This window comes from Sardina pilchardus, chromosome 20 (assembly GCF_963854185.1).
Source record: "Sardina pilchardus chromosome 20, fSarPil1.1, whole genome shotgun sequence".
Classification (NCBI taxonomy): domain Eukaryota; kingdom Metazoa; phylum Chordata; class Actinopteri; order Clupeiformes; family Clupeidae; genus Sardina; species Sardina pilchardus.
The window spans coordinates 2,182,838-2,195,935 of NC_085013.1; the positions used below are offsets into that span (position 1 = coordinate 2,182,838).

Consider the following 13,098-nt stretch of genomic DNA (forward strand, 5'->3'; position numbering starts at 1 on the left):
CCAACCTACGCAGCCATTAAAAAGTGCGGTAGGCTACAGTTGTAACAGTATAGCGTCATGGTTGTAACAGTGCTAAAATCGTGAATCCTATAACATATTTTAACACAAAACACTGCTGGCTTAAACAAAGAACATCTGTTTTCATATATAATCAACAAAAAAAGGTCCAAATGTATGACTGTTAAAAGCTAGTTGTATGAGTGATTAGCCATTGCAAACCATACGGTATTATGCTAGCTCACAATAACCTTTAAATAGGCTTATTTTGGTCCTATCGACTTGATAAAACCTGTTAATATAGTTGATGAACTGCTTATGTCTTACATGTCTGAAGCAATTGGTCCAACACTGATATTTGAAGTTGCTGTGTTAACTTTCATTGGGTGTGATCGCGGCACATAAAAATAATCCATAACTCGCAATCATAATTGCTCGCAACATGCGCGATAAAATCAGTTAATTTTGCCAGTGATACAACTAACTCTTTTACTGTCTATGCAACTAACCCGCACAGGTCTAGGTCATGTTTTTTATTTTCATTTAATTGCATTTGCTGTGACTATATAAATCAAATGGCACTCATGTTAACTTGAAACAGATCGAGGGACTGACGAAATGAACGACATGTGATTGAAGTCTACACATTCAAATTTCACGAAGCAAAGTTTAACAAACAGAACTGCAGTTGCAGTTTTAAAAAATAGGCTAATAGCCTACAAATCGCGATGCTTGAATTTGGCACTTTTTTGCTTAATATCTCTGGTTGGCAGGCGCGTAGGAACGTAGTAGACCTAAGCATTGGGGGGGACAAGAATGAGTTCCGTTGTGCGCGCAATTTTTTTATATTAATAAATAAAGGGGGCGAATTATAAGTCACATAAGAGATAAACAAAACCTATTGCTGAAGTTTTAATGGCCCTCTGTAAGATGCCGCTTTGAAAATATGTATTTCAGTCTTTTTCTTAACCTATTTGGAACTGGGAAGAACATCTGCACATAGGCTGTTCAGAACACATTTCTTCCCTGAAAACGCACACAGCTATAGGACAACTGACTCCCCCAATGCTTCCCTTTACGTGGTTGCATAAACGTTGCTTAAATGAAAATATGTTTCTTCTTCTTGACTTTTCATATGCCATCTAAGTAAATTTTATGTCAGCTGACAGATGGATGCGCGTTTTGGGCACAATGAATGGGTTTGCCCTTAGTTTAAATGGAGACGCAGGGAGAGCGCGCTGTGGCTATTGTTACCTGTATGCAGCCAGCTCAACAAAGTAACGTGGTTAGAAGATTCCTGTATGCTGCATTGCCGTGACCATTTCCTTGTGGATTTTTCTCATTGGAATACAGCTAACGAACACGAAAGCTGAGATTGCCTTGCGCATCAGTGTTGGAACGACACTCAACAAACTGTGAGATAAACATTGTGTTTCGTGTCTGGGAGATCTCGTTGTCGTTTTTGTCTGTCGGCTTCTTATGTTTATTGTTTGGACGTATGGACACTGAACTTTGAGGGGGTGTTTGTTTGTGCATTATGAAGCTTTGTGTTAATTAGTATTTGTCGGGCCTTCACCTCAGCGCGTAAGTTGCGCGCTAGGTGGCCACGAACGAACTCATTGCTTCATTTGTGACAAAACACAGTGAGTAGCCTATTCATCTTTCATTTGTGTTTTTTCATTTGTTAGATAATGTTGCATGTTTGACGTAGTTTGTAAACAGGCATTCTGCCCGTTTATCTTAAGTCAACCGAGGCCTTCGGTTGCTCATATCCGCCCGTAACCTTATGTGCGTCGTGACAGTGTGTAGATTATAATAAGGGGCAAATTGTTACACATTTAATTTTAAAAGCATAATAGGATGAATAAAGTGTATGGACTTGCTAAATCCAGGTAACCAGATAATTAGGCTATGTGCCACGTCCGATTTCGCAAGTGATAAGCCTACATTTAAAAGCGACAGCCATAAGACTATATTTAGGCTATCGTAGACTACTGTATTCACCCACAATAGGCTATCCTCTTAACTATTTCGAAAAGAATGAAAGAAGGCCGTACACTAAATATTTGGACTGAGAGAGGAGCCTACATTAGCTTTCAGACACTCAAGGTGAGGAAGTGCTCCATGCTGCATTATTGAGACGGGCTTCGTTTCGGGAAACATTCTTAAAACACAATGTAAAAGACCTCCGATGCGCAGCGATAGCTATAGACCTCTGAAGTTCGCCTACAAAAAGGATCCAAAGCTGCCATCTTTGCCCATATAAGGAGATCCGGGAGTTAATTGAAGCTAACTGCCTATGGCAAGTTGCATTGTAAGTTAGCTCTGGGGTAGCGAAGATCAAAGTGTGCCATCTTCACCTACCGAAGATCACAGTATGCACTTGAAGGCAGAGGACAAAACTTTGTAGCGCAAAACGTCTGCATTTCCAATTTCTTCGTCCCCGTGAGAGTTTAACAGGTGCGATAATTCAAAATCCCCATGTTATTTTCCCATAGAAAAAATCTTGAGATACCGGATCTCCTTATTTGGGCAAAGATGGTGGCTTTTTTGTAGGCGAACTTCAGAGGTCTATAGTTATGGGGCCGTAACTCAGGAGGATATAATTGAGCTAAGTAATCAACAACATCTGTACTTTGCAGCGTTTTTCTTTCGGGAGGGGGTCCAACATTGGGGGTGTCCCGACCCCCGCGGTTCCTACGCGCCTGGGTTGTAGGCTATTTACAGTAGACCATTCATATTTGGATGGCTATAGGCCTACGATTGTAGATAATTAGGTAGGCTACAAATGTTTTATTCTCAATACATGGTCTACGGAAACGTAATAGTCTATCAAAGTATCAAATAGGGCAACTTTTAACACGCTCCGAGTCCGCCAGCGCGCCCACTTGGAATTGTAACCTAACGTCACCAGGCGCAAAATTGTCAGATTAATGACGTGTGGGACGCATTGCACTGGAATATCCGATTTGTCTGTTTAGACTGTAGACACATGCACACAAATCCGATCCATATCTGATTTAAAACCACATACGAAAGGGGCCTGTATCCGATCTGAGGAGATCGGAATCCATGTGTTTTTTTTCTGTTTACACTGTCGTGGCACAGATCGGATACGTGCCACATGAGAGCAAAAAATCGGATTTGGGTCACTTCAAACTGGCAGTGTAAACGCAGCCCAAGAGTGTCTGTTTGTATTGCTGCCTCCTAAGAACGCTTCTTCCTTTCTGTTGTAGTTTCAGGCGATGGCAAGTAACATCTACGCCAAGCAAGGCACACCCTCGCCCTCCAGAGCCACCAGTGTCCAGCATCACCGAAGAGTCGGGCGGTTTACAGTACGTTTCCCACCCAATTATTTAGTATTTGTGCAGTAAACTACTTCGTACCCCTTTCTTATTGACTTTTCTTCCAGACATCTTGCTGAACTTGGTGTCCAGCCATTGTCTGCAGAGGAGGAAGTTGCGGTTTTGGAATCCAGGTAGGCTGAAATAGACTGCCTCATGTGTCTTTTATTGTTTTTGGAGATTGTTGGGGGTTTTTTTGGGCATTTTTATACACACTGTTTTTTTGTCTTTGTTTTTCCTAACTGCAGCATGCACTCTCTGAGCGTTGCGGAAGAACCCCGTCCTGAATCTCCAGACAGAGAAGCAGGGAATGACCTGAGGAACACTGTGTAAGTGTTGTACAGTTGTGTGGTTGTCTTCCAGTGGCTTTCCTCCTATCTAAAATAATATTCATGTGTTGTGTGAACAGCATTGAGATGGATGACCTGTGGGCTGAGTCAAGTCACTTGGGTTTAGAAGATGTAGACAGCTCAGATGAGGATTTTGTTCCTTCTCTTCATCTACGGTATGCTTTTCTACTTTCCATATCTTAGTCCGGGTGAATGTAAAGCAGTGCTTGGTGATTTGTCAAGGACACCCTCTTGAACGATGTCCACACTTTATTACTTTTTAGAACGGTTGGACGAGACATCAGCGACCTCGCAGATATAAGTGTGGATGAGGCAGTGCTCGACTTTGAGACCGCAAATCCTCCCGCCACAGAATTTGAGCGCACTACAGACCATGCCAGAGTGTGTACTGAAGATGACCTGGTCGGCAAAGCTACACACATTTGCTACAATGAGAGTCTTCTCACACTGGCCAGGCACTTGAGACTGCCACAGCAAAAGTGTAGTCATGTGGACAGAGTGCTTGGGAAGGAATGCTCGGGCACACCTCCATTTGAAGTTGTACTCAAACCTCGGGGGACTGGAGTAGTACTGGAATGGGTAAGATGGCATGCGAGACACACACCCCACCCCCCCATTCTCGTTGTGAGCTTTCCATTAGCTGCCCCCCCCCCCCCCCTTCTACATTGGGGGATGGTAGCCAGTGAGGGTGTGAAGATTGCCAGAATACATGTCCATTGTTGGTAGCTCAGTTCTGTTGGGGAATTTGCTTGTGCAGATTCACAAATGTTTCATTTTTGTTCTGTTTGTACATGTCTGCATTTCCTTTACATTAGTTATGCCCCTTCGGACACTCCATGTGGAAGTGGAATTCCCAGCCGACCCTGAAGTTTGGCATGCAGGGTGGTGACTTCATGTTGTCTGCCAACATACTCCTGTCTGGCAACAACTACAGGAAGGTAGCCCAGAGGGGTATTCCACGAACGGAGGTTTAACAAACACAGAGTTAACGCTGAACTCTAGGTTGATTGACCCTGAGCCGACTAACACAGAGCGGCCGGTTCCACCGCGCCGGTTATGAATTAGTTTAATCAACACGGGGTTGGTTAACACTGGGTTGTGCGCGTACACGCCAAACCTATAAAGACGTGATGTATGGAGCATGGAAATCCTGATCAAAAGGGCGAAACAGGCTAGCTGCCGCTAGGGGCGTCTAGATTTCTAGGCGAGAAACGGGCCGCATGTTTCTCAGAACTCGAACGCAGGCTGTAATAAATTAGAAAAAGTTTTAAAAACACCAAAGCAACTGCCATTCAGAGAAACCCTGGTAGGGGATCGCTGACTGCGTGAATGCATACAAAAGCACGTTCCTAAATATTTGAACTATGAATCTATTCATATAAGTTTTCTTGGCATTCCTACCACATAACCTGTTATTTTATAAAGATGTAGGCTACTCCGATGGGCCCAAGCGATCATCTGTTCAAGAAAAGATAAAATATTACGATTCATGGTAGTAATTATATTATTTTCCACATACATTTCTACATCTCTTTGCGCGGAATGGCTATAGTGTGGAGGACGACGCATGCAACAATTACGCAAGCCCGTTCGGACACACTCTTATACTACGTAGGCATTGCAATTTGGACTTCAATATCCCAAATGTGTTTTCAATCGCGGGTTCTGTTGTGTGCCAGGTTAAATGTTGCATGTGGTCCAGGAGCGGGATTAGGGTACAGGGTGTTGAGCGTCGGGAGGCATGGATACCCTCGATCCCCAAGAAGCTACCCATCGCGCTGCGACCAAATACAAACTTTGAGCTATCTTGCACAAGCACATCAATTATATAAGGTCTATGATATGTTCATAATGCAACGCAGTCTGTTGAAATGTAGGCTGTAGCTCAAATTACATCCTGGCATCGTAGACCGAACCAGGCAATTTTGCCTCCACATTAGTATAATCATGTGCGAAGCATCATATCATCTAATGATAAAATCGACAGCGATTAACAAACTATCTTGAAGATATTGGAAATGCCCAATATAGGCTGCATATACCTACCTAAACATTTATACTGTAATATCCTTTCCTATTCACATAATCGGCCTCATATATGGCTGGGGCACTTGTGCCATCAATGCACCAATGACATAATATTGTAACCGAATGGTATCATCGTGATACCCATATGAAAAGTCAACAGCAAGGATCATTTCCGTGCCACTTGGGGACACTTAAAGCATTAGTGACCTGTGAGACGAGTTGGTGTAACTCCATTTTAATGACCCTCGTGAGTTGTGGCCAGGAAAGAGGATGAAGTCGCGCACTATAACCGCTCCAGCGCAAGACAGACTCTACGCACTGATTGGCAGACCGTAGCTTTCCCTATGCTCAGCATCTCAAATACTGTACAAAAAACTACACTTCGCAAATAAATGGAGAGCTATGCAAATAGTTTGCAGTGAACTGAGGCAGGAGAAGGATATTTAAATATATTAAAGTTTAACGTGAAAAACGATATCGCTTCAGCCAAAATTCATCAAAATGTCGTGCCGTGGTCTTATCAATCTCTCTCTGTGAATTGCTCGAATTATTTGCGCTCCGATGTCAAAAGGCCTCTCAGCATGCCATTGAACTAGCCTGGATGCCAGACCGAAGTTTAGCCCCGCCTCCATTCTTTTTCTGCAGGGAACTTCGGTCTGGCACTGCTCCGTTCAGCTGCTACTATTCGAGATACAGATCTGCTCGGACCAATCACATTTCACAGGGCGGGCTTTACGTGATGATTGACAGATGAACAGCAGTGACGTTCACGGCTGCATGCGTCCTCGTTCAACGAGTTGGGTGTGAGACCATGTTGGCTTAGGTTGATTTTGATTGCAACAAGAACGCTATGGCTATGAATGCATAATTTGTTCATGCAGTTTGGCCTTTCGTTTATCTTAGCTATTGAAACGGAGGTTTTATCACGGATTCGCACAACTATTTCTGAACACTTAGACCAACGAGGATATGTGGGAAAACTTCAGTTTCACTTTCACCCAGTTAAAACAGCATGTTTGGGTGATGTTGTTCCCGTTTGTTTAAAAATGTCTGTTTGCTCGTTGGGTTAACGACACACTTCCCCAGCTGTTCATTGCACACAGTTTGAAGGATTTTTTTATAAAAACGAAGGAGGATGTTTTCCATAGCCTACCTTGCTACATATTTCTGTCTTAGATTTCGCAGATACTGACAGCCAATAACTTGTTCTGTTTGGTTTGGTCTATCCAATGAGTGCAGAGCTATCCCCCCCGCCCTGTATCGGTTGAATCACGCCCCATAATCGCAGCTGAATGGAGCAGTTTCAGACTCATATTCTGATAAGAATTGAGTATGACGTCGTCAGGCTACCATTGAACACGAGAAAGCTGCGGAAACGCGGGTTTAAATAGGCTACCCTGAGCAAAACCGGGTTATCTTTCAAACTTAACCTGTGCAAAACCTGCTCCGACCAGGTTAGGTTCAGAGCATATGTTTCTATAGTAACTAACATACCGTGTTCATTTTGGAACGGAAAACCTAGAGTTACCGCAAACCCTGGGTTAACTTACCCGGTTTTGTGATAAAACCGGCTTTGTGGAATACCCCTCTGCTCTTCAAGTTCATGGCGATGGGAATGGTGGCTGAGTCAACATTCTTCAGAATCCAAGATACTTAATTGCATAGAGCCGGTGCATGAATACTGGGAAAAAAACAGGGCTGAAGTCTTGCAACCCTTACAACAAAAGGACCACGTCGTTGTTTTGGGTGAGACATATTATTTCGGTCAAATAAAATGACACTTATAATTCTGTAACTGGCTATGATGGAAAGACTCAGTCTGGAACATGAGCTTCTAATGCCTGTAATGTCTCCAATATTTCCAATAGGTGATGGCAGAATGGACTCCCCTGGTAAGTTCAAGTAACTCCTTGTTCTGTTGGCCATTATGTGGTAATGGATTTGTCATATAGTCAAGTTTATTTATATAGCGCATTTCATACAGAGGTGTGTTTCATACACAAAGCCCACTTTTAGATTTACCATAAGGATTGTGTCGTGTCGTTCACACTTACATCTGTTAGTATAATTGGCTTGAAGCACAGATATAAATATCCTATTAGCATAACATTAGGACTAATTCAGGCCAGGGTCCATGTGACTTGACTTGTGCACCTATGTGTCGGGCCACCCTTTCTCTGAGGCTTTTCATTGTTTTAGTTGAAAACAATGTGTGTGTGTATAGAGACTGTTTGATGGTGCATAAACATATGCTGACAAATGTCTCTTGCCACAGGTCATTGTGCGCAGTTTTGCACTTACACCACCATAGAGCAAGACTCCAGGGACATTGTTTACATCGTCTCTGTGGACAAGAGAGAAACTAACAGGAACTCTGTCATCATGGAGAGAGAATGCTTTGTTCGCACAATGGAGGCTCTTCTTCCAGAACTCAAAATCAAAGAGGTGGTCACTGATGCCCACCCACAAATCACAGCATTGCTGAGTAAGGAGATGGTTTTGAATTATTTGAAGTTTTTTCGAAGTGCATTTCATTTGGGTGAGGATATAACACAGCCAATATTGTTACAGATCCAGAACGCGGAAAGTATAAAGCATGGGGGATCCAACACTCCCTGGATATCTAGCATGCAGCTAAAAGTCTCGGCAAGAGGCTTCGACGGGTATGCTTCAAACCACCATTTGCCAGACACATGACCACATATGTTGCTATTGTGATGGCTATTGATGGTACATGTTCTACCCTTGTGTGCTTACATCAGGTTGGGACAACGAAAAACCATTTTTGGTTCTGTAGTAAGCACGCCGAAACAGAGGAGCAGTTCAAGGTATGTCAAAGGACAATGTACAGATTTCTGACCTGGAATGTCATTGTTATACTGGCAGAGCATGCTTGACTTTGGACTATACATCAATTTCCTTCTCTGCAGATGATGTGGTATGGAGTGGTGCACCATGTCTGCAATAAACACACTTGGGCAAATGGTAGCTGCCAGCATGACCCGCTGGAGGAAGGCAGCCAGACTAAGCCTTGGATCACACAAGGTAATTTTAGGAAATAAATGCAAAAGTGAACTCCCAGCACAAACGGATAGATATGTACTTTATTGTCCCCATAGCGCTTACATGTCTCATATTTTGCTTACAGGTTCAGCGGCACACCAGGCACTGGCTGGAGTTGTTTTTGACAAGAGATGGTTGAGCCTGGTAAAAAAGTTCCTCAACTTCAGGTAGGCATCTGTAGACATTTATAGTTTGTCATTATTCCAGTGTCGTCTGTAATTTGGGTGTTATTTTGTAAGTATCAACCCCTATGTATTTTTATGTTCCACCCTCACAGGACCACATCTGACTTGGAGTCTTTCCAAAATCACATCCTCATGTACTGTTCAAAGCGACATGCCTACACACCATTTGTCTACAGGACGAGGACACTGCTGGCTGCAATTGACTACAACCTGCACAATCGACGCCTTCCTGCACGGAACCGGGATGGACAAAAAATGTAAGTTTATGCTCAAATGTTCTCTATTGTGAAGTTCTTTGTTGATGAATTTGGTCTAATTTCAATGCATTGCTCTCTTGTTATCCAGTTACAGACGGGCATACAATAAGAAGTCCAAGATCTGGAGTGCCTACGTTATGAAGGAGAAGAAGCAGTACACGTACATCCCAGACATTCAGAGGGCAATTCTTGCAAGGCGGCTGGCAAGTGGCACAGGCCTTCCCCGCACAGTGACTCTGAGGCCTGCCGACCCAAGGCGCCTTGGTTTGCTAGCACCGGAACAGCCACCACCTACAGCAGAACTTGTCAGCAAACATGTCTCTCGCGGGGACATGGAGCACAGAGACACAGAGGACTGAGCAGTTCAGCGGTTTCAAAACCAAAAAAAACTGTTTACTGTAAATAAGAGGTTTTTTTCTTCTGATTGTGTGTATATATTTATTCATAAATAAACATTAAAAAAATAGTCGTGTGTGTGCATATAACAAATATAAATAACAGTTACAAGAGAAGGAAAAAAATGTCCATAATCAGGGATGCAAACACACATGTGGTCAAAAAAGAGAGAGCCTCGGAGCGGGGGGGGGGGGGGGGCAGGTGTGCTTAGGTGCGCAGTGTGGCGCCGGTGGCCGTGGGGTGGTGCATTATGGGTATCGAGCATCTTGGAGGAAGGCCTATATATGGTCACTACGGTGAATGTAGGGGGGTCATGATGTTCAGTACCTTTACTCTGAGTCAAAGTTGCTGTACCATCATCATCATCTTGGCAAACTACTGCACCTTGAGCATGCAGTGTATGCCGAAAAAAAGCCATTGTAGTAATGTTTGGGCACTGAAATCTTGAAAGAACACCCAGTGCAACCTTTTTTTGTTTTGTCCAAAATGATTTTTGCAAATTTTTGCCCTAAACTTGCTGTTTAGGCCTACATAGCCTATTAGCCCATGCCTTCACATTCTAAGGTTTCAGTGAAATATTGGCACACCACTAATAATATAGACAAAACAATTACTGCCAAGTACAAACAAATGATGGGAATACTATTTTTTATATAAGCTAATGTCCAACCAGCTCCTCTATAAGACTAGCTCTTCTCAACATTGCTTTATTGTGTTCTATATTCTATACTATAGCTATTCTTTATGAAAGTCCCATATAGCCTACACTCCTACAAGTTTTTTTTTTTGTCAAGGCAGGTTGCTGCACTGCCAGCTACATCTAATCCAAACATAGTAGGCCAATAAAAAAGAGGATAGGCCTATAGTTGGTTGGTAATCTAAATGCAAAAAATGATAAGGGCTAAACCAAAATTATGCTAATCGCGATTATAGCCACATTGCTACAATTCAAACGATGTTGACATAAATTAACAACTACTACAATAAGGCCATGATTTCCAATACATCTACTAAACAAAACATGACAAATTAGCCTCACTCACGTAATTGTCTTCCCATAATTGGCTAAGTAGGCATAGTCTAAAAAACAATTCTAGGTTATGCTCCACAGTAGACAGATGTGCTCCTCCCGACACTTAAAAGACAAAGGCTATTTTTGGACATGTTACGGTAGACACAGAGCTGTTTGATCTGATCTTAATCCTGATTTTATTATTGATGATATCAGCAGAGTCAGCTTTTATAACCCATACAGAGGTGTGCATGACGAACTTAACTTTATCCACATGGCAAGCGGAGGAAATGCGTAAAGGTGCGTAATCTGTTTATCCATAGGCAAAGTAGCCTTCTACCGTTCTCCGTCGCTGCCCTCAGTGAATTCTTTGATGTCATTAGATGGTTCCCCTTGTCACATGCAATTCAATGGACAACTTCGAAGTAGAAAGAATGGTTTTCTTCTTCATTTACTGCATCTCAATTACCCCCCCCCCCCCCCCCCCCCCCCTCTAAAAAAAAAACTCTTCGGATTTGCATGATTCACACAAGTCCCACAAAGCGACGTGAAAAAAGCGGGAGGCGCCGAAAAGCGAGCTGTTTGCATCCCTGATAATGCAACAAACCCTGAAACCCTTCGTCTGTGTATATAACAAATATAAATAACAGTTACAAGAGAAGGAAAAAAATGTCCATAATGCAACAAACCCTGAAACCCTTCGTCTGTGTATATAATAAATAACAGTGAATAAAAGTACAAGAGTGGAAAAAAAAATTACATGATGCGACGAACCCTGAAACCTGTATACTGGCCCCTTGGGTCTGGGTACTTGTCCCTTATTCTGCACACGCAGCAGCTGGGTATCACCACCCTATTGCCCGCACCAAGGCGTCCATGCTGCCACATCACGAACTGCCGGTAGGCCGCATGCCTGAACTGGCGCTGCTCGACCCCAGGCTCAGGGTTGTCCTCCAGGGCAAAAATGTCATTCCACATGCCCCTGGCCAGCCGCAACGCCTCCTCATCCAGTATGTGGAGGTCGACAAAGGCAAGTTTACTTATGCAGTTCTGTGGAGACTGCCGGCAGCACAGTCTCTCCAAGTCTGTGTCCATTTCTCGGCAGTTTCCACACACGCACCAGTGTAGGCCACTTGGTCCGGGGTCAGGGCTTTGTGGCTCCTCCTGCAAAGCCAAGATGTCGAACCATAACCCCGGTGATCTGTGGACCAGTTTCTCAAGGATTGTGTCCTTCTGGCTCGGAGTCATTGAGTGGAGTTTTTCCTGCAACACACAATTTGTATTATGTGACACTAATGACATCTACAGTTATATTATTAGTCTTGGTTAGAATATTATTAGGGCCCGAGCACCGAGGTGCGGCCGCTGAAGCAGCGGCTGCACCATAGGTGCAAGGCCCTATTGCTTCTGCTCAGATTATTATTATTATCGTGGAATTTTCTTACGTCCATGTTTCGCCTTTTTTCACCAACTTGTCATGCTCTAAAACTCATGGAATTTGGCAGATATATGTGGAATTGGTAACGCTACTCAAAGACAGAGCTCTGGCCACGGGTGTGGCTCAGGGACTCTATAGCGCCACCTAGCGCACCGTCTATTGTGGTTGACACATACATTCACGGAAATGAACCAAATTTGGTGGACATGTGTGTTGTATGAATCTGAACAAGTTTTACATTTAAACTATATAGTGAATCTTAGAAGAATTTGAGTTATGATTATGATTATGATTTTTGCACATCACGTATTTTGAAACACTTCTCCTAGACGGTTTATCGAAATCATGTCATATAAGCACTAAAATGATCTTGAGGGGTTGCCCGAGAGGAATTGCGAACAGATTTTTGAATTTCAAAAGTATATTGAAATGGCGAAGGTTTGAATTATGGCGTTTAATCAAGAAACAGGAAGTTGGTGTTATAGGCAGAAAAAAGGTTATGAATTGGATGTAATTTGGCAGCTACATGTGGAATTGCCTCTGCTAGTCAAAGGCCCAATCCCAATGTCCGGACTCACGAACTCACGGACTTTGGTGCGCATTCTCGCGAAATTCGTAAGTGCTTAGGGCTGTCCCAATGTCGAATTACAACGGGCGGGAGGGTTTGAGTAGACACTTACCGAGCCCTTTCCGTGAGTCTGCATCGGTGCAGACTTAACCTAAGGGAATTACCCACAGTTCAAAGTGTTGTGACGTTTACCGCGGAGATCATAGAAAAATCCGGAAATTAAGGTAAACAACAGCACGCACGACACACGTGCATGGTGCAAATGTTAGCAACGTCTTTGTTAGTAAACATCGCCAAGGTACATGTGATCTCGTGAAGTGCTGTCCCAATCCCAAATACCTATCTGAGCCTATGTGGCCTCACACACTCACTCACTTAGCACCTGAGATCAATTAAGTCTGTGAGTCTTTAGTTCTTAGTCTTTAGGGCTGACATTGGGATTGGGCCAGAGACAGAGCTC

General features: G+C 43.3%; 1 protein-coding gene across 1 annotated transcript; it reads left to right on the forward strand.

Annotated features, from left to right (window-relative positions):
- The first annotated feature begins 7,400 nt into the window (after positions 1 to 7,400).
- LOC134067939 (uncharacterized) lies at positions 7,401 to 9,583 on the forward strand. Its single transcript, XM_062523428.1, has 9 exons — positions 7,401 to 7,465; positions 7,588 to 7,611; positions 7,995 to 8,204; positions 8,291 to 8,382; positions 8,482 to 8,547; positions 8,650 to 8,764; positions 8,868 to 8,949; positions 9,060 to 9,224; positions 9,313 to 9,583. Exons 6-9 carry the CDS (start codon positions 8,650 to 8,652, stop codon positions 9,581 to 9,583), a joined length of 633 nt encoding a protein of 210 aa, XP_062379412.1. The 5' UTR covers positions 7,401 to 7,465; positions 7,588 to 7,611; positions 7,995 to 8,204; positions 8,291 to 8,382; positions 8,482 to 8,547.
- The last annotated feature ends 3,515 nt before the right edge of the window (positions 9,584 to 13,098 follow it).

Excerpts from the sequence above, each read along its gene's own strand:
- LOC134067939 (XM_062523428.1), top strand. The coding sequence starts at position 8,650 with ATGATGTGGTATGGAGTGGTGCACCATGTCTGCAATAAACACACTTGG. Across the intron at positions 8,765-8,867 it reads TAAGCCTTGGATCACACAAG|GTTCAGCGGCACACCAGGCA; the intron begins GTAATTTTAGGA and ends TTTTGCTTACAG. Across the intron at positions 9,225-9,312 it reads AACCGGGATGGACAAAAAAT|TTACAGACGGGCATACAATA; the intron begins GTAAGTTTATGC and ends CTTGTTATCCAG.